Genomic DNA, 25,970 nt, shown 5'->3' with positions numbered 1-25,970 from the left:
TTTGATGTCTCTGCCATTCCTTACGTCTGAACTCATTTTTACCTCCCTACTTTCTCTGAATCTCCCCATCTTCTCATCACTTTCCCCCACACTCAGTAACCTTTCAGGTTTCTCCCCACACATTGAGCCACTAATCCTTTATGCCCAGGGCTGTTCCTCTCCTATGGATCTCACCTCAGCACCCACTTCTGCAGTGACGTTCTCCTGCCTTGACCTAGGCCTGTTTAGCTTTAATATTGTTGTCTGGTGTTTTGTCTTCATCTGAGTGAGGACCCTGGAGCAGAGCTTTGTCTTTCTATTTGGTTTTATAATGCACCATGTAGGCTTAAACTATAAATCCAGGATTTTTAGCCATGAGTGCCTGTAGTTAGGCACCTATTTTCAGTCCTGTAGTGAAGTGTTAGATGTACCCAGCTTGTTGAGTTGTGTGTAACCCCCTAGTCAAATCAAACTGTAGTAGCTCAAGCTTTTCACTGTGAAGGTCCTGGATTCGATGCCCAGTAAGTCAGTCAAGATGGTGGTGGTCCCACATATCTCCCTGTGTGCTGATCTGGATGTATATCCATTAGCCTGTCCTCATAAGTCATGTGCCCCGGCCCCCTAATAATTTTCATTGTCCTTTGCTGGACTCTCTCCAATTTGTCCACATTTTTCTGTAGTGGGGGCCCCAAAACTGGATGCAATACTTCAGCTGTGGCCTCACCAGTGCCGAATAGAGGGGAATAATCATTTCCCTCGATCTGCTGGCAATGCGCCTACTAATGCAGCCCAATATGCCGTTAGCCTTCTTGGCAACGAGGGCACACTGCTAACTCATATCCAGCTTCTCATCCACTGTAATCCCCAGGTCCTTTTCTGCAGAACTGCCACTTAGCCAGTTGGTCTCCAGCCTGTAGCAGTGCATGGGATTCTTCCATCTTAAGTGCAGGACTCTGCACTTGTCCTTGTTGAACCTCATCAGATTTCTTTTAGCCCAATCCTCCAATTTGTCTAGGTCACTCTGGACCCTATGCCTACCCTCCAGTGTATCTACCTCTTCGCCCAGCTGAGTGTCATCTGTGAACTTGCTGAGAGTGTTATCATATAAAACTGATATGTGGCTCTCAAAAATGGAGAGTCCCAGTCCAGATGGACTCCTACAGAAATAAACATTTGTTTGTAATTTTGTATTTATTTTTAGCCATAACTAGACTGTGATGTGAAACAAAGCCATATGGTTCTTATACCCTAGCAAAATGCAGCCAATAATATCGCAGAGCACGTCCATTGCTGGGGAACCACACAGCCCAGGGGTTGGCTTAACAAATGGACCCTTTAGTCCTGTTACTGCTTCCTAAATGAAATCCTTTGTGAAAGTTGTAAACAGACCATCAGCCAACCACTGCAGGGCCAGATGTTGCAGTTCTAAAAACAAGAACTAAAGGCTGAACAATGAAAGTTGGGTAACTGGGAATTCAGGTTTGGTAAACAAAGCTGGAGAGTCTGGAACATACAGCAATGTCATTCAAAAACCCGACATGCTAAATGGTCTGGAAGTAGAGAGCTGACTACATAGAGTGCTGATCAAAATGCTCCTGCTACCCTGCCCCTCACAGCTCTCAGCAATTCTGTATGATTTCTACTGCAGGAGCGCCCAGAGGTCCCACTGAGACTGAGGGTCCATTGTACCAAGCACCGTGCATACACACAGGAAGAGACAGTGCCCCCCATCCCCAGCCAAATTTACAATCCAAACAGACCAACAGCTGGAAAAAAGGAAGAAGTATCCTTTCGATTTTACAAATGGGGAAAAGAGGCACAGAGAGACTAAAGCCCAGATCCTCAAATGTATTTACATATCTAATTCCCCTTGATCTCAGTGGGAGTTAGGTGTCTAAATACCTGTGCAGATCTGGGCCCAAGTGATTCACTCAAGGAGTCTTTGGCAGAGGCAAGATTGGAGTGCAGATGAGTTGAGAGTAGACTAGTGCCTTACCCCCAAGAGCATACTTCTTCTTTGCTCTTCAGCGAGGGAAGGTCACTCTTTGCACCATCTCCGCCCCAGTCCTCTGCCTCTTCTGTTCCCAGGGCCGGCTCTAGGCACCAGCAAAGCAAGCACATGCTTGGTGTGGCACAATTCCAGGGGCAGTATTCCGGTTTTTGTTTGTTTGTTTGTTTTTTGCTTCGGCAGTTGTGCTCTTGAAGCTTGGAGCGGCACATTTTTTGCTTGGGGCAGCAAAAATCCTAGAGTCGGCCCTGTCCGTTCCCCCTTTATTTCTAATAGCTGCAACTACCAGAGCTCCTAGAGAGATGGCACAAACACTCCTTCCCCGCGTGTTCCTGCACCATTGTCACACTCAGGCTGCTGAGGGGGCATTCTGAGGTGTTCTGTCTTCTGGGAGTCTCATCTACCCCAAGCTGATAACATAGATGGTTCCTCCCATCAATGGACAGAGCTTCCAGGAAAAAAGTGGGGAGCGACCATCAGGGCCCCTATGCAAAGGAACATCCTTTTTAAAAGAAAGAGACCAAGTTGGTAATTGAATCAGCCTGAGTCTCACTTTCCTAACAGATGAGGGTCACCAAAAGGCACTCTCCTGAAAGCTAAGGGCACAACCTTGCACCCATTGCAGGCAGTGGGAGTTTTGCTATTGACGTTAATGGGTTTGGGCCCTAAATCCTCAATATCAGCAGCCCTGGAGTGGCGGTAGTACTCTCCATTTAGGGGATGGAAGAAATGATGATGGGGGCCCAAAGAGATTGTCTTGAAGCCAGAACTGATCCTGGGCATCTAGTAGAATTTAAGTCCATAGTAAAAGGCGCTACTCCAATACAGGAAGCTGCACAGCAGCGGCAGAGGTCAGGCCTAGGGCAATCAGCCTTTAGCTCAGCCCTTCCATTGCTCATTCCCCTCTCTGTGTCTGAAATCCTGAAGCCCTCACTCATGCAAAACTCCCATTAATCTCAACCAACAACAGCAGTGCCTGAGCAGGACCCCCAAGAACAGGCTCCACATAGGACAGAGTGAAGTTAATTGGAAAGCCACTGACTGTATGGAATAAGAGTAAGGTGTTCAAGGTACTTTCTATGCCATAATTTCTCTGCACACAAAGCTCCTCAAGCCTTTTCAGATAAGACCAATGGCCTTCCCCTTAGGAGTGGAAGTGGCTGTGTTCCTTGGCAGGGCTACAGTAGCAATATTTTCAATAACCTTGTCTCTGTCCTGTCCCTTTGCTTTCATTGCACTGTTCTATTTTACAAAAGAAAAGGGAGGCAAAGAATGTGGTGCTGAGACCGCGCCCGCGAGGTGAAGGCAGCTAGGTCAAGTAAACACCCACACGATGTACGCAATCCTGCCTTGGAGTGAAAGGCCTGCAATTGTTCTGTGCTGATCTCCTCTTCCTGTTTCACAGGGGACTAGTCACTGCTCAGTGCACACGAGGTAATTGTTGAGTCTACAAAGCAGCCAAGAATCTTACAGCCAAGTAGTGGGGGTAAGGCTGACAGAGCTTCCTGGAATTTTATACAGAACTCAAGGGCCAGATCCTCAGCTGGGGCAAATCAGCCCAGCTCCATTTAAATCATGGGGGCTGATATACGCCAGCTGAGGAGCTGTCCTAAGGTGATGAAAGGTGGTTAAAGCCCTGTAGCGAAAGGTTTTGCCTCAGTTCCCAGTAACAGAGCACTTACCTGCGGTGAAACCACTTGTATCTCTGTGAGCGCCTCACACCAAGTCACAAAATTGTGTCTTGACTAAACCGAGGACATAGAGAGAGTATGTGGCAAAGTCAGAAACATAACTCAGAACTTCTGGTTCCTAATCTTGTGCTCTACCAGTATGGCCCAACTAGCAACATCCTCTGCTTCCTGGATGTCCTTAGGAGCCATGTTTCCCTTGTTTACCTCTCCCTTTCTCCAACGCACCAGTACATTCAAAGCTCTTCACATGTAGTCACTCTTCTCTTTAAGAAGCACTGGGATGGATAGTGTCTCTGTTGAGTGACACAAGCAGTCCCCAGAGGCTGAGCCCATTGTCTGCATAGCCTTCCCAGCCCCTTGCTGAAGGCAGCTGTTCGTTGGTACAATGCTTAAATAATCAAGTTTTCAAAGGGACGAGATGTACCACAGAACCACTTTCTGATATTGCTGATAATGGGTCAAAAGTTCATCTCCACTGATCCCACGAGAGACACCTGGGGGCGTCTAACATCTTCTAATGTGACATTCTGTCAGAGGTCGTTGTTTCACATAGCAGCTTCAAGAGATATTTGAGAGGCAAACTTTCACAGCAATACATGGGAAATAAATGTACAAGTCCTTTAAACAAGTACATTTCTGCAGCGCCACAGTCCTTTGCATTATACAATCGTTTCAAATGACAACATTGATCTTTTTAAACAATGCTGTGCTGGTCCCCACAGTGAGCTATTTTGGACAGCTTTAGAAGGGACTGAATACAGCATGCCTCATTGATGGGGCAGAGCTGAAAGCATAAGCACCCAGAACTGACTGGTATGGAAATCCCAAAGGGGCAGATTGCTTTGTAAATCACTGTAGTTTGTGCTACAGGTATTGGAGAGCCGGCCCCACATTCTGCAGCAAAGACCTTAGATCCTGCAGTGCTCTGATGGAAATTCTGCTGTCGTTTGTTTCCCCATCCTTTCTATTCTATCTTTCTGGTTTATTTAGAATCAGGGGCAGCTCTATGTATTTTGCCACCCCAAGCATGGCAGCAAGGTGTCTTTCGGCAGCTCGCCTGCGGGCGGTCTGCTGGTAATGCAGATTTGGTGGCTTGCCTGCGGCACGTCTGCCGGTGCACCTGCCACCGAATTGCCGCCAAAACCGTGGCATTGGCGGACCTCCCACAGGCATGCTGCTGAAGGCAGCCTGACTGCCACTGTCACGGCGACCGGCAGGCCGCCTCACGTGGCTTGCCGCCCCAGGCACGCGCTTGGTGTGCTGGTGCCTGGAGTCGCCCCTGTTTAGAATGACGGCTTTTGGGAGCACTTATCTCGAATTCTTATTTGTTCTCTCTTTCACTACCTAGCACACTGTTGGTGCTGTTTCTATAGTAAATAAAACAATAACGTTCCAAGAGCATTTAATTAATAAATAATATATCCTCTCTTTGGGCACCATATCCTGTATTGAAAAGGAGATGGAATCGATAATTGTTTTTTTCATTTCTTGTAGGTCTGTTTGAATTCAGTGGGACATGAGGGCGCTAAGTACTTAGAATGATGGACTCATTAGTTCGCATGACTGAGCGATCCTAATAATTAATACTTGTTCCATGCACCAGAGGAAGGTGACATTAAACCCTGGACTAGATCCTTCACTGGTGTAAATCAGGACAAGCCCACTGAAGTCATTGGCGCATTGGTGATTTACATTAATTAAGGCTCTAGCCCCCTATAATCATCATAGTCAACTTCAAGAGGAGGCTGAGGACAGAGTATTTTTAAAAAAATATTTGTTCCCAAAATTACATCTCTTATGCATTAAAATTTTATAACTACAGCAATAACAGGTGGCCCAGTGGCTAGAGCACTGGCATACTACTTAAGCAACCCACATTCTAGTCCCAGCTCTGCTACTTGCCTGCAGGGTATCCTTGGTCAAGTCACTTCACCCCTCAGGTTTTCTATCTGTAAACTGGGAAAAATGGTGCTGACTTCCTGTGAGGATAAGAGCTAGGTGTTATAACCATCTCAGCCATACAATTCTCTTCCTCTCCCACACATGCAGAAGGATTAGTGTATCTGAAAATAGTAGGACACTTCAGATCATGGTGATTTAATTGGATTTATTGGAGGAAAACAATTAATCATCTCTTCCACTTATCATTATGATAGAAATCTCGATATGTATACATGATTGTCAAGGCAGAGAATCATTTGCGACGTAGCCCCATTAACAATTTGCAGGTTCGCAAACCCATTACGCAGGTTAAACTTTTTGCAATGCCTTAGTACATGCATGGAGTAAATACACTATTTCCCTTCATTTGGACAAGGATGTTGTTATGAAATTGCATCAATCACAAGACCTGTAATATTAGGCACACTGATATTCCTGGATTAAAACTGTAAGCTTTTTTTTTTCTTTTTGTTAATAAAACATGCTCGCATCTTTATAAAAATAAACCAAGAGATGTTTTGCAGTCAAGTGCTACTTCGGGAATCCTTCCCAAATTTCCCTCTGGGCAGGCTGGGCTCTTTTTGTCCCAAGCCAAATGTTAAAAATAAATAAAATGCAGAAGTGCTGCTTCCCAGCCAGAAGCAAAGACTCAGAGAGAAATGTCACTGGCCTGGATGAGCAGAAACATGAACCACCTAATAACTCACCCACTAATTAACTGGTTCGATGTTCTACACAAGTCTGTGGGGTATCAGGGCTGCAGAAGCTGGGTATGAATAAAGAGGTGGTAAATACTGACCTGGCTTTCTCACCTAGGACAAGATTCAGCCCCTGCGACCCCAGGCTATGCTTGGTGAGTGTGGAGGGTGATGCGGGAGGGATTCTGACTGAAGACTCCCTCTGTGTGCACAGCACAGCAGCACTTGGGCTCTGATTCCACAAAGCACGTAAGCACATGCTTACCTCTAGGGAACACAAATTCTGTTGACTCCAGTGAGACTGATGCGCTTGGAGTTCTTTGAGTTGAGACTTTGTAGAAGGCCCAGCACACTGCCCACTGCTTTGTGGGCTGATGCAGAGGGCAGGGCCATAGCATAACCATTCCCCTTCACCCCTTCCTGTACCCTGTCAGCCAGCGGGAAGAGCAACTGTGCAGGGCTGCAAGGGTAGGAGAAAGTCACACCTGGGACTCTCAAAACAGCTAGAAGGTTTTAAATTCACTCCCTACATCACCCTGGCCTTACTTTTGCTGAAATTCCCCTGCCAAGCATGCTACTTCCAGGGAAATTGATTGTGAAGGAATGACTGAACCCATCTTCCTACTGGCAAGCAATTTGCTAGCTCTTAGCTGCCTCCCTTTGTGGATTTTGAGCTTTCAGTAATGTCCGACTCTTCTGTAATATAAACAGCAAACACTGAGCAATCAGGCAAATTGCGTGCTCAGCTGATTAGTTGAGTGGGTTTCCAGCATTGATACTGAGAGCTCCGTGTGACCTCCTCTCTCTTGTCCAGCCTTAGAAAAAGAAATCACGAGTCAAAATGATTCGCAGAGATCGATCAGCAGAAGAGACGACTACAATCATTTCCAGGTAGTACAGAAAATAGAGTTGAAGTCTTTTGTTGATAAATACAGACTTGAATGCATGGAGCACAATGGGTTAAATGCAACTGGAAAAAAAGAGTTCTGACACTTGATGCTTTGGGAGCATGACTTTAAGATATGCAGCAACTGGCTCGGTCCACAGCAACAGAGTATTCTGCAACAGATCTGCAAAGCCAAATTCCAAGAGCTTCTCAGGAAAAGGGGGAAAATATAATTCGACTGAGCCTACATTCCAGTCTAAGTTTTGCTGTTATCTTAAAGCGCAGAGACATAGATATAACTAACATGTTTACTTGGCAGCCCTCACTGTGCAGTAGATCCAGTACAAGGGATTTAAATGTAGATAATTGTTTTTAAGCATACGTGAAAACAAAACAGTTTGATTTCCCTGAACCAAGACAGGTGTAACTGACAGGTGCATAGAATGAAGCCCCTCTAGACAGAGATCTTCCCTTAAAAACTGCACAGCGTTTACTAAAAGGACAAAATACATTCCCAGGCTTTGCAGAGTTTTGTTCACAAAACGTCAGTTTTTGCAGTTAGCGCTAGGTAATGATGGATTTCGAGTTACAGATACATATAGCCATTTCAAAACCAAACTTAAAAGAAACCCCAGGGGACCGGGTCCAAGATGTGTTTACAGCAAAGGCTTGGGAAATGTAGAAATAGTACAATTTAATACATGCAGTGCAGTATCATGCATCAGTTGGACATTTTCATGTCATTGTGAGTTTAGCAGTGATTTTCACGACACTTAGAGCACACATGCCCTGTTTTCCCTCTCTGTCATGGAAAAATGTAGGCACTGTGAATCTGACCGTGCTAATAGAAACCAAAGATCAATGCACTGATCAGCTGTTTTGTTAGATGGAGTCCTGAAAAATAACATCTGAGATTAAGAAGCTCCTATGCTTAATTACAAATGTTGTTTATATGGATACAATCCTAAGTGAAGCCAGAATAGGAATTTATGTCTTGGGGCAAACTTTTAAATATCCGCGAAATCTGTATAAAATAAGTAATCACACCAAGGGAATATTGCACACACAATAAAGAAATTGTCTAGTAGACATGAATCTAAGGGTAAGATACAACTGTACTGGAAATTGGGGATAATTTACAGGTATCACATACAACTACTGCTGGGTGAATAATCTTCTATTGCATAATTTAACAAATGAATTTTTGTTCACCAAATGTCTATGAGTAATTGCAATTCCCTCATATATCTGTTACTTGAAATTACTGGTTGGCTAATACTTTGCATTAGCGAGCATTCTGTTGCATTTTATTTTGATACTGTTTTGATTAGACGCACAAATCACATGATAGGTTTCTGTTCTTTGAGTGGATGAGCATAATTCTTAGAATTAGGTTTCTGGTTCAAACGGTCATGATAATGAAAGCAAAATTCCCTTCCCATGAATATTCTCTGGTATTTATTTAGGCCCAATTCAGCAAGGTACTTAAGCATGTGCGCGACCTGAAGAACATGAATTGTGCCATTGAATTGATGTATCCGCAGAAACAACACTTTGAAGCCCTAATTCAGAAGGTACTTACGCACATACCTAACTTTAAGCATGTGATAAATCCCATTAAAGTCAAATGGGAGTCAAAAGTGCTTAAAGTTAGGCATGTGTTTCTGTCCCTTGCTTGAACTGGGGTTCCGTGGTCTCTCCCTGCGCAGTCTAGCTAGTAAATTGGTTCCCGGAATATCTGCAGAGAACACACACAGAAGTCTAAATTCTGTTTGTAAATTCGGCCCAAAGTTTTGCAGTATTTGCCCAACTCTGCTCAAGACAGAAGTTGTTGGTTAGTGGGGGTGGAAATGTTAGCACAGGTTTCACTGAATCTGACAAATACAGATCTGCTTCCCCATTCACTTTTGTTCAGAACGTTCTTACTGCTTGCTAATGACTAAAGCGATTTGGGCTCGAACAAGGGCTTGTTTCCTCATGGCTCATCTGCTCTTCCTGCTTCATCCTGCAGCGCAGGTTACACCCCCCCCATGCCCTGCAGGCATGGAAGGCCCTGATTCAGTGGGAAGGTGTGATTCTGCGGTATACCATACCCCTTGTGCATCACACAGCCCTGCACCATAGTTTGCAAAGGCATTGGTAGGCAAGGGTGGGTTAAGGGAGAAGTCAGGCTAAGCCATTGGCCTGTAACCGTTAAAACACATCTACAACTCTCTTCTATGGAGGAGGAATATACCAGTCACCTGTGGCAGGCATTGCAATGATTAAACTGATCCAATGCCAGGCTGTCAATTTGCAAGGGTAAAACTCCTTTCTCCATGAGTTTCACCCCAGTGCTGAGATTCTCAGGACAAGCCCGAGCCACTCAAGTGCCATGATGGTTTCTATCAAGGTACTTGTATGGCCCTTCTCATGGTGATGTCCAGATTTGTCTTCTAATGCTTCATTTGTGACACTACAATGACCACCAGCGCAACTGACTGCGATGTCATAAACGTGGGATTCTGCTGTCACTGAAGGATCAGGCAGAAAAGGAGGAATATAAACCAGGGCTATGAAGGAGAGAAACTTGTTATAGATACAACTGTTGTCAACAACAGCAAAGCAAACCCAGGAAATACATGGATCAGAGGATATACCTCCTCTTTTCTCAAGCTGGCTTCAATGTTAAAAGTCCCCATTTAATTTCTGTTTTCAGACCCACCTAAAATCGTTTTCCCCACAGAATACGCATTACATGATCATTTATTCCTTACCAGCAGCAAATCAGTGTCTACTATTGGTTTTTTTTAAATTTCAGTCCACTATTCTAACAGACAAACTAGAAGAAGGTGAAATAATAAAGCTTTTCTGAACCGACTAGTTTGATGGCACCTGCATGATAGCGACCAATGCAGAAGAGACATTACCTGCCCAGAAATAACTAAAGCATAATTGGGGAGGGTGAGTTTCATTTTGCCACAGCCAGTATTTTCCCATTCACCTGCCTCCTCACTACCTGTGCTGCAGCGTCAATATCCAGTTTGTCTTTCAGGAAGTGATCCAGTGGGACATCTAGGCTACTTTAGGAATAAAAAGTCAACCGCAAAATCAGCAGTGTGTGGCATTAACACTGCAGAACTGACATTCAGTCTCAGGAAATTCCCAGGCAGCCTACAGTCGGCAGTCTCCTGCAGGCGACTGGTGTTAGCTGCGTTAGTTTTATGTTTTCCTGACAAGAACATTGGGGTTGGTGTCACAGATGAGAACTGTGACTCTGGAGGTAACAATTCAACAATCGAGGCTGCAAGCAAAGACCAGAAGGAGGGAGTCCAGGAAAAAAAGAGTTAACAAATCACAGTGGTGCCATTTAAACAAATAAAGCTAAGAGCAGCATAACTCAGAGAAGCATTAACTTGGGGCACGTCTCCGAGATGTGGACCACATGCAATAAGTGAACCACTAATGGTTTGCTGAGATGGCCCCTTGGAAAATAACCAGCCGTGCTTTCTTATCATACCTCACACCACCTGCACTGGTTACATACTGTTAGTTTTTACACTCATTTATAACACTGGTTTAGAACTCAACTGGCAGGCCAGGCTCGGGTATAGTCTGCCGAGTTACACCTGTCACTAGACATGCATGGGTGTAAGTTGAAAAGATTTCGCTCTGAAGGGGGATAGATCCTTCGTGAATCAATGACAGTAAAAATCTCCGCTCTCCCCTCCCCACAAATACCTGTCAGATCCTCAGCCACAGTTCTTGAGAAACAAAAGCTTTCCATCTCCTCGATTTCTGGCAGAAAGAAACATTTTACTTTTAATGTCTTCTGATCCTTTTCTTAAGGTACTAATGCGAATAGAGTGATAATAAAATGATCCAATTCTTGTGGAATAACAGCAACATTAAGACAAATCTAATTTCCAGTCCAGAATGAAATGGAAACTATTGTAAAGCCACAGCTAAATGTGATACTATTCGCATCCAGCACGGAGGTATTGTAGACATACTGGACCAGAGCAGAAAATTGACCAAAAATCAATTGAGGGAGTGCACTCCTGCAATGGACTCACCTTTACGTACGTCACTCTGCTTTATTTTGCAGAAGGAAAACATTTTATTTTTGCAAGACAAATTTGGACCGGGCCATATTCTGATTATTGTTATAAGCAATTAAATCAAAATCAGAAACTTCAGTATGATGTTAGAAAAGAATGCAAATAGGGGCTGCTTGAGTTTCAATTTATATGCAGCAGCATATACAGGAAAGCGCCATCGGCCAAATTCTGTGTTAAACCAGTTTAAATGTGGTGTAATTCCACTGACTCAAAATCAAGTTACTTCATATTTACACAGGTGCAACTGAGATCAGAATTTATTGGGCCAACTGAATTTATTTGGAAGATGAAGTTCTGAGATAAGTTAAGGCTTTTAGGGCCTTATTATGACTTAAATTAAGGTCCCTTTACACCAGTCTGGCAGCATAAATAGGTCTTATAGTGGGCATAAATTGTATTAACAGCCACTTTAATCCCCATTTACACTGCCAGAGAGATGTCAAGAGACCTGAGTATGAATATGAATAAGGTCCTAAATGAAAAACCCTGTATGTCAGGGGGCACGGTCCAGTTTTAGATAATGCAGGATTTTGGATAAGAGGGGCTCAGATCAACAACGTCCCCCAGCATTGACTGCTGTTCCTGTCTACCAAATCTGGGGCAGGATTCTGCATCACTGAAGCCAATGGGAATTTTACCGCTGACTTCAATGAGACCAGTGTCAGGCATTTTAACGTGTTTCTTAGAAGTTAATGGCTGGGGATTTTTGATTTTGCTTTGAGAACGGAGCCAAATAACCTCTTTGAAGAGTAATTACTCTATTAAAAACTGAGCGTGCATATCAGTGCTGTGGTATGTCACTATCACATGTTGGCGCAGATCCTCAGCTGGTGAAAATCATAGTTCAACTGACTTCGCTGGAATGATGCCACTTTACATTAGCTGGGGATCTGGCTCATTATGTCAGAGACTGGATGTATCTATGAGGTTTTACAAGGCGATATATTGGAGTGTCAGATATCCACAGGGGAAAGTCAGATGCACATTAGTGTTTTATGTAGTTCACATTAAATCATTATAGTTTGAATGTCTCTGATAGGTATAATATGATATAGGGTTGTTGGGAATTTCTGGAGGAAACTGGTTAAATCATACTCCACATCTCCAGACTGAAAATGGTGCACAGATTAATACTGGCTCAACTGAGATCTATTATGTGTAATATCTTTATGAGCAGTGCAATGACATCTAGTGCAATGACATCTTTGTAAAGAACTAGCACTGTGTACCACCTGGTTTTCTTGAAATCCTGGCTCCTCTGAAGTTAATGGCCAAAATCCCACTGACTTCAATAGTGGCAGGATTTCACCTTACATCTTTGAAATCTCAATGAAATGTAAATGTCATGGCTTTTTGTAGCATGTTCACTACGGCCGTATATATTCAGATGTGTCTGTGACTGGTTCATCTAATTCTTTAAAGACAATAACTGATGTGGATGTGGCAACAGAATCATTTAAGGAAAAATGATTCCGGCCTGCCTGTGGAGAGGGCTGTATTTGGGTGTAGGGAGTTAGTAATAGCTTAAATGTGCCTGACTCTCATGAACTCCGCTTCTACCTTTTCTCCTCCTAGAAGAAATATCAAAGCTGGGAATGACTTGTAGAGATCTGGACACGTCTCACAAAGTTCGTAAGTGCGATGAGCTCTGAACACTGCTGTCTCTTCTGGTCCAAGATATTTAAAACATTTATGATGAAAGCAGTGACATTGCCTGTTTTTGGCCTTTTCTATGCTTGCGGTGGTGTATACGGTACAGGTAGCTTACACGCACAGTGAAAGGCAGGCTGTGTCCACATTGCAGTGGTATCATTATCACCACTTTACGGATGAGGAAACTGAGGCATAACTTTTTTTTTTTTTTAAGGCCAAAACTTTCAGAAATGCTTTCTGATTTTTGGTGCCCAGCTTGGGGCACCTGGGGGCTAACTCTGAGCCACCAATAACTTCAGCTGAGGTCAGTGGGTTGCAGCACTCACCAGCTCTCAATTAGCAGGCCCCAAACTGGAGGTACTCAAAATCAGAGGCCACATTTGAAATTTTTGACCTTGGGCAGTGACTTGTCCAAAGCTCAAGCAGCAAGTCAGTGGCAGAGATGGGAATAGAACCCAGGCTCTCCTGACTCCTCCTTATGGGGCCTCAGTGATGGACCACAAGGGGGTTAGCAAAGGAATAAGAGCTGCAGGATGAAGCTTTATATCATTTTTCACATGCTTGGTGAACTAAGGGCTGCTCCTGGCTGAGAACTTTGCCACTCCCATCAGAGTCAATGAATGTTGCAGGTTCACAGCATGTCATGATGGGTTGTTTTCAATCAACTCTCACCATTGTTTCCAAGAAGGAGGAAGAGAGGGAAAGCAGGTTGTTTTAGTGTAACGGCACTGCTAGATCCGGACAGGTTTACAGTCCAATTTTAGGAATTAAAAATGGCATGCAAGCCTTTGGAACCCTCCTGTTTTGGAAAATCAATGCAAATCTCTACCGTGAGAAGTAACCTATCCCTCAGCAAACTGGAAGGAGGGATGCAACTGGAAGTACTTGCTAAAAGAAAAAAAGAAGTCTATTTCTCAAGAATTATCTCTATTTAAATAATCCAGCCGAGACCTTTTTAGTTAATGGAAAAAAAATACAACATATACTGTTACCTACACTGAGAAGAAGAGAGTAAACCACCGGGAAAAAGAATGCACGTCTGTTAGTTAGAACATTGCTAGACTCATATATACAGCACCAGAGACTGTTAAATCCATTTCCCCTGGAGTCATTGCAGTTTGTGCTAAATGAAACATTTCAGAATTGCAGTATAAAATATGGCCATAAAAAAATCTTCTCTCTTCTAGTCCTTCACCAAGTGCACAATGCAAGATGAAATCACTCGGAGTAGGTACGCTCGACCCGATGGCTTTCCCGTCTCTATCCTCATCCGCTGATCACTTGCTCCCTGTGTGCACTGTTGTTACTGTGGTCGGCCTGGGTCTCCGTTCTCCTCCTACTGCAGAAATACCCGAAGAAGCAGATGAAACAAAACTACAGAGAGCAGATGGGGACATACCTAAAACGAAAGCCAAAAAAACAGATGAGCAAACTCTTAAAACGCTGATTTGCTGAGCCAGAAATGACCAGGGTCATTCTATAAAGCGGAGAAGAAATAGCCACTGGAAAGATAACCAACATGGTTTTCCCATTTTTCCTGCAGCGATGAAATAGCAGCTGTGGATTCATTGGGGCATATTTTCCCCGCTTTTCCATGCACAGTTTCTCCCATCAATATCAATAGGTGTTTCATGCATGGATCATGAGGAGAACATGTCCAATTACGGTACCCATTTAGTTAGAATGGCGCTATATTTTTTAATTGGAGACTCATTGTATCTTTTACAATAAAGAGTTTTCTGATTTTAAGAAGCCCTCCAGAATTGTACTAATCCCCCAGACTTGCACAGACATCTGCACTAGGGATGGTAAAAACTGTTCTGCCAAAACTGTTTTTTTGATTGAAAATTGTTTTTTTGGATACATTTTTTGTGAAAAGTGTCTGCTTTCCACAAAAATCTCAATATTTGGTCAAAAAATTGAACACTCAAACTACAAAATGTTTCAGTTGAAAGCCAGAATATTTTGCCTGAAAACTGAAATATTTTGGTTTTTGATATTTCAACCAAAAGTCAGAAAATGCTACAGAAAATTTAAAATGAAAACAAAGAACAACAACAAATTTTGTCAAAAAAGTTTCCACAAACCCGACCTCCTATTTTCTGACCAATTCTAATATGTACTTCAACTTCGAACAGATTTTGTACCCAGAAACGGCCAGGGTTGGCTCTGTACGTGGTTTGTGACTGCACATTACATGGTGAAACTCTGTTAGTGATGACAGTAACTAACAATGCGCCCTTGCTGCCAGAGGCCTGGGCTGCTGCACAGCAGTTTTCCTGGTACTGGTTCAGCACACAGGATTTTTGCAATGCAAACAGGATGCTCTAAGTATGTTAGTGTAATTGCTTTAGACAGTCCTCTCTTCCCATCCTTTCTTCTGTCTTTCAGGAACTCCCAGAGTGCATTGCACCACGTGCTGCTGATGTTACTCTCTGTGCATGTTCACTGATGCTCTATCCTCTGCTAAGGCACTGGGACACCTGCCCAGATTTTCCCTGTGGGCACCAGTACAACCATAGTTAGGCAGCATGAGATACAGATGCACAAACTAGCTGTGGTGTTAGAAAGGCTGCTGAACAGTAAGCAGCTAAGGTGACTATGCCCTAACCAGATACAAAATCACAGTTAAGAACATTAGGTTCAGATTCTCTCATCTGCTCAAGGACCAGAGGGTGGGTCAATTGACGTGGTTTAAAGTCACATTTACATTCCCTCCATCCTAAGACTGACCCCCAGTATAAACAGCCTGAAGCCTGCTACAACTTTTGCCCAGGTGCCCCTAGCCAAAAGGACATTCCAGCATCTGGGGATCGCTTGTGTGTAAAGATATCCCAGCCACATCCCCTTTTCCAGCACCGCGGAGACCTGCCATTCTGGCTGTACACTGTAATCCCATATGTTTCCCCCTGACACAAGAGGGAATCCCCACAGATCCAGATATCCTGGCTTTATGGAAGCTCTACACTGCTCGAGCAGCATAAAGCAGCCAGGCAGGGCTAAGAGTCTGGTCCATATCCTGGGAAGGTCCTAATTTACTTATTTAGACTCTCACCTCCTTTACCGACATGTAATTTACAGCATCCTCATACAGCACCTCTGAGTTAGCCTCAAGTCCTCACACAAGTAGTAGAGAATTAGAACATACCCTGGAAAATCTAGTCTCAGACTATTGTAGCCCCGGCTGCTCTTCATCAGTGTTGAAACTATTACAGCACAAATATCAATGTGTAGAGGACCAATATATTTTGTGACAGCATAACATTTACTATTAATGGTATTAATCAGTATTAAAAATCTTAGCACCAACAGCAATTGCTTTATGCAGCTCACTATTAGTCACAGCTGCTTGTTACTTCAAGCACTACCATCTGAATAATAAGACACATTCCAGTAACGGAGCCGCAAAATTGGCTTCATTGTTGTATAATTGTTAATGAGCATCTCTTGATGCTGAAGGGCTGCATCTGTAGAACTCTGGGCCTCATTTCTTTTCTTCCCCTCCCTCTTTATCTGACGTTCTCTAAAATAAAATTAAGTTTGAAAAATTTGAAGATGAAAGTGATGGCCAGGGCATGACAGAACCTGTACAGCTAGCACGGCTTTCTCCCAAATCCCATCAGAGAGCTGACTTTGGAGGCACTACCTGAGAGGCACTTTGAAGGCATTGTTTGAAACAAGATTGGTCAGTGGGCTGAAGAGAGACTAACCTATTACATTGGCTGGCAATGAACTAAAGATTGGTTGCAGTGAATAGCTCGGACGCTCCTCTTATTGTATAGAGTAAAAGCCATTGACCTGAGTGAAGTTATTCCTGATTCACATGAGGGAAAGCAAAAGGGGAATGAAGCCTCATATCTGTGAAGCAGGAAGAATCTGGGTTTTCTTTAGTCACTCATTTAGTGTGGGACCATGGGCAAGTCACTTGACCTACTTGTACCTCTATTTGCAGCTGTGCAGTAGTTTTCCCATGTAAGAAATTCTTTCCTAAATAAAACTAATGAGGAAGAAGGAGGCAGGAAAGAGGTTTTCAGAGATATTCCTTTTTCCCAGGACCCAGTTGATTTGCAGATTGTATTGGATATATAAACTTTCCCTTATTTTCAGGAGTTGTATTTGCAGTTCTCTTTGGGGTTCTACCACTACTTGCTGCATTCCCTCTAACTGTTCTCTTTAATTTATTGCCTATTCACTAGTAAGATCTCTCATTGCGTTCAGTTTGGGATGCTAGGAAATCTGGCCATTCTTTTCTGCCTTAAATTCCAGGTGACACACAAACATAACCAGCTCAGCATGTCTGGTCCACTCTTAATATCCTTGACTGCTTAATCTATCCTGCAACCTGCCACCGTCAGATATTGTACTGGGCTATTTGAGCATTTGTAACAGCTGTAAGTGAGTTTTGTTCTTGGTCTCATCCTCCCCTTCACCACCCCTTGTAAACAGTGATTTCCTCATTATAATAATCAAAACCTATTTGAGGTCAGAAGCAGTGACAGTTTAATCTTCCATTATCTACAGTTAACAGTGAAATCAGCAATCAGATTCTCTGGGTCTAACTTACGTCCCGCATTTCTGTACTGTACTTGGATTCAAAACGAAACCTCAGATCTTCATGCAACAGGCTCTCTGCTGCAGTCTACCTTGGTGAGAATGCTTTAGCTCCACAGTAGAAGTGATTTGTAGATAAGAGGCATCATATTATTCATATGTGGGTGACAGTTGGGTGATTTAAGAAGACCACCTGGGAGAAAAGTAGTGCTTTCTTGTCAGCTGCTGGAGCATGTGGAACTGGGCTAGAATGGATTATTCCAGGCAAAAAGGTTTTAGTGTGATATATTTCCACCAATCTGTATGAATGCCTGAAATGAAAATAGAAAGGGCTCTGTTTTGGCTGACATTGCTTGAGTTGGATGGGAGGAAGCAGAGGGGTTTGGCAGCAGTTGTTGTCCTTGCAGGCATTCTGGCTGATGCAGCCGGAGTGTTTCCAAGGTGCTGGAGGGTGCGCACGCCAGAACGGGGGCTGTCATGTCTTTTAACTGAGTCCCTGGGGACTTCCTTGCATTCAGGAACAGAGTGTGGCAGGACTTTGCAAAGGGGTGCACAGTGGTGGACAGGGGTGCGAAGGAGAGAAAGCAGAGTCAGCCAAAATCTGGCCCAAAGAGTAGGGGGCTTGGAACTGCATGTTTAGTCCTTATATACACCACAGCACAATAGTACAATGAATCAAACACCGTGGTATGTTGCTGTAGAAAGAGCCAATTAAACCACCTCTGAAACTGAGCAGTAACTTGCAGTCTAATAAGCCATTAGCAGGCCTATTCAGTTGCACATCTTAAATCTCCATATAAATAGACCTGATCTAACGCCTAAGTTTATCTCCCCCATTTTAATTGGCTTTTTGTGATGTAAAAACCTCAAAAAGATAGAGAGCAAGGAAGAGTAAATCAATGTTGAAAGAGTAGGGATAAAATGAACTTCATTGTGAAGGAAACTCTGCGCTCTCCCAAATGATCCCTGTTGCTGCCACCTCACCATTCCCTGACATTCAGAAAACTATATAGGGCAGGTGATTAAATCCCTTAGGCCAGGGGTCGGCAACCTTTTAGAAGTGGTGTGCCAAGTCTTCATGCCAGTAATACATTTTAATGTTTTTAGAAGATCTCTTTCTCTAAGTCTATAATATAGTTATTGTTGTATGTAGAGTAAATAAGGTTTTTAAAATGTTTAAGAAGCTTCATTTAAAATTAAATTAAAATGCAGAGCCTCTCAGACCCAGGGCAGGACAGGACCCAGGCAGTGTGAGTGCCACTGAAAATCAGCTCGCGTGCCACCTTTGGCACACATGCCATAGGTTGCCTACCCCTCCCTTAGGCAGCTTTGAACTATCAATCATGATGTATAACAATCAAGACACTGGGCCAAATCTGGTCTTAGTGTAAGAGGGTATGACTGCTACCAAAATAAAAGCGATTTGTGTCCACTGACATGAGAGCCGATTTGCCCCACTGATTCTGGTGTCTCAGCCAAGGGGTAAATATTACAGCCAATCAGAAAATAGTTTTTTTCCCCCTTGGGAAAATGAAAATACTGTAGGGTCAAATTTGTTGGGCTGACACAGTGGGAGGAAAGTAGAGTGATACAAGCTTTGATCCAGGTTGCTGTCAAAGCTGTCACACATTGCAGGAGAGAGCAACAGAGGGTGATGTCTGATTGATCACCAGTACCCTGCTAGGAGTTGGCAGCAGTCTTGCTATGCTGTCATGTACTTACAATCTTTCCTGGTTGTTCCATCGGGAAGTGGATTGGCCAGGCTGAGGGTGCTTGCCATGCTTGCATTTGAACTGTCCAAGCTACTGCCAAGATGTAACTTTCTCATATGTCTAACAACTGCTGTGGCATTAAACGCTTGCTGGAAAGAGAGAAAAAAACCCACAGAAACACTTGGTTGTGAATTAATTCTTTTCTTTCAGAACTGTCAGATATGGATTTAAAAATAACAACTTTAAGGAGTTACTCTTTTGTAAACTAAATACAGACGAAAAAAAAAAGCCTTTCTCAAGCCTTGATCCTGTAACTTTTACTTCCAGTGAGTAGTGCTTAGGTAAATGCAGCTATCTCTCACAGGCCCCTCTCTGTGCCCAACGGCAGAAGACGGGAATCTGTTCTAGCAGCCGCGGCAGGGGCTTGACTCTTTAGCTCAGCCTATAGCAACTCACATGTTTGGGTCTGGAGGTTCCTCATTCAATCCTCTGTACAGCAGCTGTAGCTTACTGACATAAGTAGCACTAATCTATCTACAGTTCTGAGCCATGAATAAGATATTGCATCATCCCTTTAAAAGACCGTAACACAATTCAGTGCACAGGAAGGTTGCACCTGCTTTAGAAAACAGGTACGTGTTACTGGCTTGCAATGTAACCCCTTGAGAATGTGACACTTACTCTCCATTTGCTTTTTGCAAAGTTCTTTCGGATCTGAGCACTGACGGACTCATGGATATTTTTGCTGAGGGCTGTGTCCCCTGCAATCCTGAAACAGAAAAACAAGATCTTTTTACAGGTGCTTTGCTCTAAGACATCCGTCTTTAACACCTCTCGCTTTATAACTCATGGACTCAAAGATTCTAAGTCCAGAAGGAACCACAGTGATCATCTTATCTGACGTCCTGCATAGCACATGCTGTAGAATGCCTCCGAAATAGTTCCTATTTGAATTAGAGCAGGTCTTTAGGGAGAAAATACAATCCTGATTTAAAACATACCAGTGATGGAGAATCCACCAAAACCTTTGGCAAGTTGCTCCCATGGTTAATCACACTGACTGTGAAAAATTTGCATCTTATTTCCAGTTTGAATTTATCTAGTTTCAACTTCTAGCCACTGTATGTTGTTATATCTTTGTCTGCTAGATAGAATAACCCTCTATTATCAGATTTCCGTTCCCTATATAGGTACTTACAAATTGTGACCAAGTCACCTCTTAACCTTCTGTTTAAGCTAAATAAATCAAGCTCCTTCCATCTATCACTATAAGACACATTTTCCAACCCTTTGATCATTTATAAAGGTGACCAGAAGTGGTCAGCATAAAGCATGATTGTTCATGTATTGAAATTCTGGTATAATCTTTTCTAGGGTTTTTTGTCTCTAACTTCCCACTGTTGTTACCAATGGCTTAGACCAGTACTGATAGCACTGGGAGCATTCGTGTAACAAAGCGCCGACGGACACTGGCATTTTGACCACTGTGTAATGTAGACTCGATGAAACCAGAATTAGACAACATTGGTTAAAAGGCCACCTATAATCCTGTCTCTGCTAGCACACCCAATGTTACTTCCATTTTATTTTGTTGGTGTGTGCCTGCTTCCTAGTACGATTAGAGATCTATGTAAAAACACCAGTTTTTTCTTTTATGTGATTTATAAAGTTTTAACATCAACATTTTATCCTCCAAACACGTGGCAGTTTCCAAAGGAACTCCAGCGTGCACTGGAGATTTTCCTGCCACACTGAAATGAATGGAGTTGGTCATCATAACTAATGTAAGTTTGCACTCAGTAAAGCAGATACATGGAGTCTCTTAGCAAAGAAACTTGGACTGTATGAGATAGCTCAATCTCCACAAGCCACAGCCTTAAACATTTCCAGTTCTTGCATCGATAATTCATTTGCACAAAGGGACAAATTCATCCCTCTTATAAACCCAGTTATTTCAGTGGAATTACACATGGGGTGAATCTGGCCCATGAAGCCAGAAGGGCTGTTATAATAACAGTCACAGGAGTCAAGGATACCATGCCATATGACAGAGGTAAATCCTACTGTAAGCCTGGCCCAAGTTCTGGGGCTGAAACCAGGAAGTAAAGGCTGGGGTCCTGGGTGATTTCACACATTCGTTACATGGTTCCAGAAGTAAATTCAGTCTTTGGAAAAAATATAGCAGATGAAACCACCTGAAACCTTCAGATTAGCAGGGACCCTGACAAAAAAAATAATAATGATAATGCAGGAGCTGTTACAGTGCTCCCAAAGTTTCCTGGAAGCCAAGTGACATTGCAGAGAAACTGGAGACGATGAAATCCTCCATGCTGATAGATCTGACAGGTCCAGAGACCTTCCCAGGGGGAGCACAAAGGGGCCTACAAACTGGTAAACAAAGTCATTCATAAATTTAGGAACACTATGCCCCCCACACAAATGTTGTTGGTGAAGGCACAGTTGCTTAACAAGGTACCAGCTAAGACCATTATAGCGTTTGTTTGCAGGGCTAGTGGAAACCTGTGCTCCCTGAATGAAAGTGTTAATAAACTGGACAGGAGCAGTTTATGTTTCCCTCTTGAGCTTGTCCAATTTTATTTCAGAAACATGGGAAGCACCACTGCTTGGGAATGTATTTACTTCTATACTCTCTTCCAGTGGATCCTTGCTTTTACTATGTTAAAAGTGCTCTAGAATGCACATCTGCTATACGCGACTGTACTGGGCCTGGATTTCATAGATAGGCGATACTTTTACAGTTTGGGGATCAATTTCTGAAGTTCAGATGGTATTTTGACCATTGTTTTCAAGGATTCCAATGGCTTATGATCTATTTCTGCCTCAATCAATTTCTGGCCATAAACATATTCATGAAACTACACCCAACTAAATACATTTGTTCAGCTTGGACATAGTCCTGTTGCGTGTTAGCCAGTTCTTTCCCTGCTATGCCACAGACTTCCTGTGTGACCTTAGACAAATCATTTACTCTCTCTGTGCCTCATTTGCTCCATCAGTAAAATGGGGATAACAGTACATCCCGATCTCACAAAGATGTTGTGAGGATAAAAACATTAAAGACTCTGAGGCATTCAGCTACATAACGGCGACCATATATCTTTGTAAGTATGGGCAATTGTCTTGCAGGACAACCCTCAACTAATTGTACAACAACAACAATAATAAAGAAATAAACAAGAAGAAAAAGACTACTTTGTACTGATATAAGTCCTTCCATCTGGAGGATCTCAAAGCACTTTGTAAATATTAATGAATTCTGCAGGCGGAAGCTACTTAGAAAAGCAACATGATTAAGGCCTCTGTCTAGAAAAAAGGACTGGAATAGAGTATGGTTTCATGAGGTGCTGAGTATCACACAGGATTGGACCAAGACTAGCCTAAGCGGACTGAGCTTTTCATTGCTGGGTAGCTGGCTCAATCTGGCATACATCTACCGTACAATCTGAGCACTCTTTGTGAGCAAGCTAGTATTTAGTCTGGTTCTGAATGGAGAGGTATCCGCATCACAAGCACTGCTACTTGGCATCACTGTGGACAATCTCAGTGCAAAAGTTGAGGAACAAATGAGCCCCAGGAGCTGAAGAGTTCTAGAGGGGTGAGGTATGAAGCATGTTGGCAGGACAGTGTGTAGAAGCTTGTTTTGTGGATACATCCAAGACTTCAGAAGCCAGTATGGGAAGTCTGACAACTTTCTCAAGAACTCATGGCCTGATCCAAGGTGGTGTGCTTGCAGTGGGAGCTGAGGGTGCTCAAGAACTTCCAGGAAGCGACAGCAATGGCCAGGTTGTTATTGACATAAGAAGTAGCACCTTCCTCCATAAGTAGCTTCCCGGAAGCTACTGGGACTGTTCATCTCGAGTAAACATAACAGCATCTAGCCCTAAACCTGCGAAATAAATTAATGTATTTATCAAATTTTATTTTATCTAATCTGATTTATTTTATCCATCTATCTGGGTTCGGTTCTACCTTTACTATCTATCTAGACATAGTATTACTGAGCTTTAAAGGAACCTCCAAGACAGAGAAAAACAGTACACTCCCTTTTGGATGATTCTTCAGCAAAATACCGCAAGCATGTTTCTTTCAGCCTGTCCCTCCCTGCCCACAAGGGCAGTCAGAATCTTTCATCTAGTATTATCTTGAGAACCCTCATGCTTATCGAAGGCAGCCAATTCAAACTTTCTACGGGCCAAATACTGCTTGGAAATACTCAGGAGTATGATGACAGGAAACGTGGCATTAGCTGTGATGGATAATGCTGGAGGAACTAACAGTTCTGATTTTATATACACATATACAAACACACACACATGCATACAGTATCAGAGATAGTCCAAAATTAATAGCGTGCAGGGATGAGCTGGAGAGGAGTTTGATTTCATGTTGTACGCATCCCTGGTTCCCTTTGGGGAGCCATTTCGTACTTCAAACAACACTTTCTGAAAGCAGAACTCTTTGTAAACTATCTTCCTCCTCTGGATGGGAGTTATCTGACTAATGCGATCAGCACACAAAATACATTTAGTGGGACTATTATAACTTGCAGGGGCCCAAGCAATAGCAGGACAACAAGCTTCTGCATGGGCAGGGGGAAATCAAGTATCTGAGTGCCTCACAGTCTTGACTGGATTTATCCTCACAACACCCTGGTAAGAGAGGGAAGTGCTGTTATCCCCATTTTACAGAGAGTGAGGAAGACAGTCTAAGGTCACCAAGGAAGTCTGTGGCAGAGCAGGGAATTAAATGCAGGTTTTCTGAGTCCCAGTCCAGCCCCATAACCACTGGATCATCCTTCCTCTCCTAGATAGTGGTGCTGGAACAATGTTTATAATGGGGGTGCTGAGCACCACTGAACCAAATTGTAAACCTGTATATAATGGAAACCATTTCAAGCGAGGGGGAGCGGCAGCACTCCCAGCACCCCTAGTTCCAGCATCTATGCTCCTAGGGAGCATGTAAGAGATCTGGTTCCTTTCCCTCCAACCTGACTGATGGAGGCTGAGTTAGGGCCAGTTCATGAACTGCTGACCTCTCATGGATTTCAATCACAGTGCTGTGTATCCTGATGGAAAAATCAGACCTTTGGGTTTCTACCTCTTGCTTTTAATCGCTTCACTCTGAGCTACGTGGCTATGTGCCATAGAGTAGGATCTGAATTCTGCTCTAGCAACATACTTAATACAGACAAGGTAGCTGAGGTAATATCTCTCACTAGACTGTGAAAAAGACAAGCTTTCAATCTCCACAGAGTTTTTCAGGTCTGTGGAGCTTGAAAGCTTGTCTCGTTCATCAACAGAAGTTGGTCCAATCAAAGATATTACTCACCCATCTTATCTTTCTCATGTCCTGAGACCGACACAGCTACAACAACACTGCAATAGTATATTTAATAAACATAACTGCTATCATTAATACTAGAACAGAAAATATTAAAATGTATCAAGCTGCAGGAAATCACACCCCTTCTTTTGTTACTCTAGTTTTCCATGTGACTTTCTGAAAGGTCACAATGGAATGATGAAACCGTACATTCACTTTTGCAACAAATCATAAATGATAGCCCTGGCAAAAGAGAGTATAAATCACCTGTAGATTAAGCTGGAGAAGACTGTGTAAATGTGCAGCTTATTCAGTTTAGGATGTAACTATCTCTACCAACAGAGCTTATATATTGCACTTTTTCTTTTGCAATATTTCATTGTAATTATTAGCCTCCTTTTTCTGCCAACTCTGAGTTTAAGCATACTGTCTTCCTGCCAAGGCCATTTGATTATAAACAGAAACACAGCACATAAATGCAGGCAGCTGGGGAACAGATACAGTCCAGAAAAATGGATTATTGGGAAGAAGCGTTTTAATTTCTTAGGCCCTGATCCTGCAAACATTTAAGCATCTGAGTAGCTGTATGCACCTGCGTAGTTTCACCAAATTCAATGGGACTATTCACCTACATAAAGTTACTCACACATTTAACATTTGGCAGGATCAAGCCCTTAGTTTTCCCAATTTGCTTGTTTCCTTGGGAATTTTTTACTGAAAAGATGTGCTAGTTAAAGTCATAGGCACACTCTGAAGTGAGCCATGTCTGTATAGGTGCAGTACTCGGATAACTAACGTATGCAGTTGTTGTTGTAGTTGTGTTGGTCTCAAGATATTAGAGAGAAAAGGTGGGTGAGGTAATATCTTTTATTGGACCAACTTCTGTTGGTGAGAGAGACAAGCTTTTGAGCTGCACAGGTTGTCTTCAGGTCCTGAAGAAAAGTTCTGTGTAACTCAAGCGTTTGTCTCTCTCACCAACAGAAGTTAGTCCAGTAAAAGATATTACCTCAGCTACCTTGTCTCTGGAATAATTAAGCCAGGTAGTTTTCTCTTGCATAGTTAAATGTTTTTGTCCACAGTCAAACTCTGATATGTTTTGTGAAACAGTTTCTTTTATGTGATGAATTTTTACCTCATTGCTTGTGGCGGACCCCGAAGACCTGGCGTCACAGTAAAAACACATAAAATGGAGGGGGAAGCAAGAAAATGTCACTGCATGCATAAGATAATGGGCTCTCTCAGGAAGGTCAATGCCACAATGTTCCAGGCCCTTCACTCAGGGCACGTTATTAGTTAAACAGAAAATTTAGGCATAATACCAAAATAAAAGAATTCCTCTACCAACATGGGCTACATTTCCCAGAGGCTTTTCCTCCACCTCTCTTAGCCCTGCCAGATCTTTGCTCTG

General features: G+C 43.0%; 1 protein-coding gene across 1 annotated transcript in view; it reads right to left on the bottom strand.

Annotated features, from left to right (window-relative positions):
- Positions 1–13,866: 13,866 nt before the first annotated feature.
- Positions 13,867–25,970, bottom strand: part of CAMK1D (calcium/calmodulin dependent protein kinase ID) — a 422,396-nt gene continuing 410,292 nt past the window's right edge. Inside the window, exons 9-11 of the mRNA XM_032798304.2 lie at positions 19,901–19,988; positions 19,230–19,368; positions 13,867–14,355 (exon numbers count right to left, since the gene is read on the bottom strand). Of these exons, the coding sequence (XP_032654195.1) occupies positions 14,234–14,355; positions 19,230–19,368; positions 19,901–19,988 (349 nt within the window). The 3' untranslated portion in view covers positions 13,867–14,233. The remainder of the gene's footprint in view (positions 14,356–19,229; positions 19,369–19,900; positions 19,989–25,970) is intronic.

Source organism: Chelonoidis abingdonii, chromosome 1 (genome assembly GCF_003597395.2).
Source record: "Chelonoidis abingdonii isolate Lonesome George chromosome 1, CheloAbing_2.0, whole genome shotgun sequence".
Classification (NCBI taxonomy): Eukaryota; Metazoa; Chordata; order Testudines; family Testudinidae; genus Chelonoidis; species Chelonoidis abingdonii.
The sequence above is the reverse complement of the archived record's forward strand: the minus strand, read 5'-3'. Positions and strand labels throughout refer to the sequence as shown.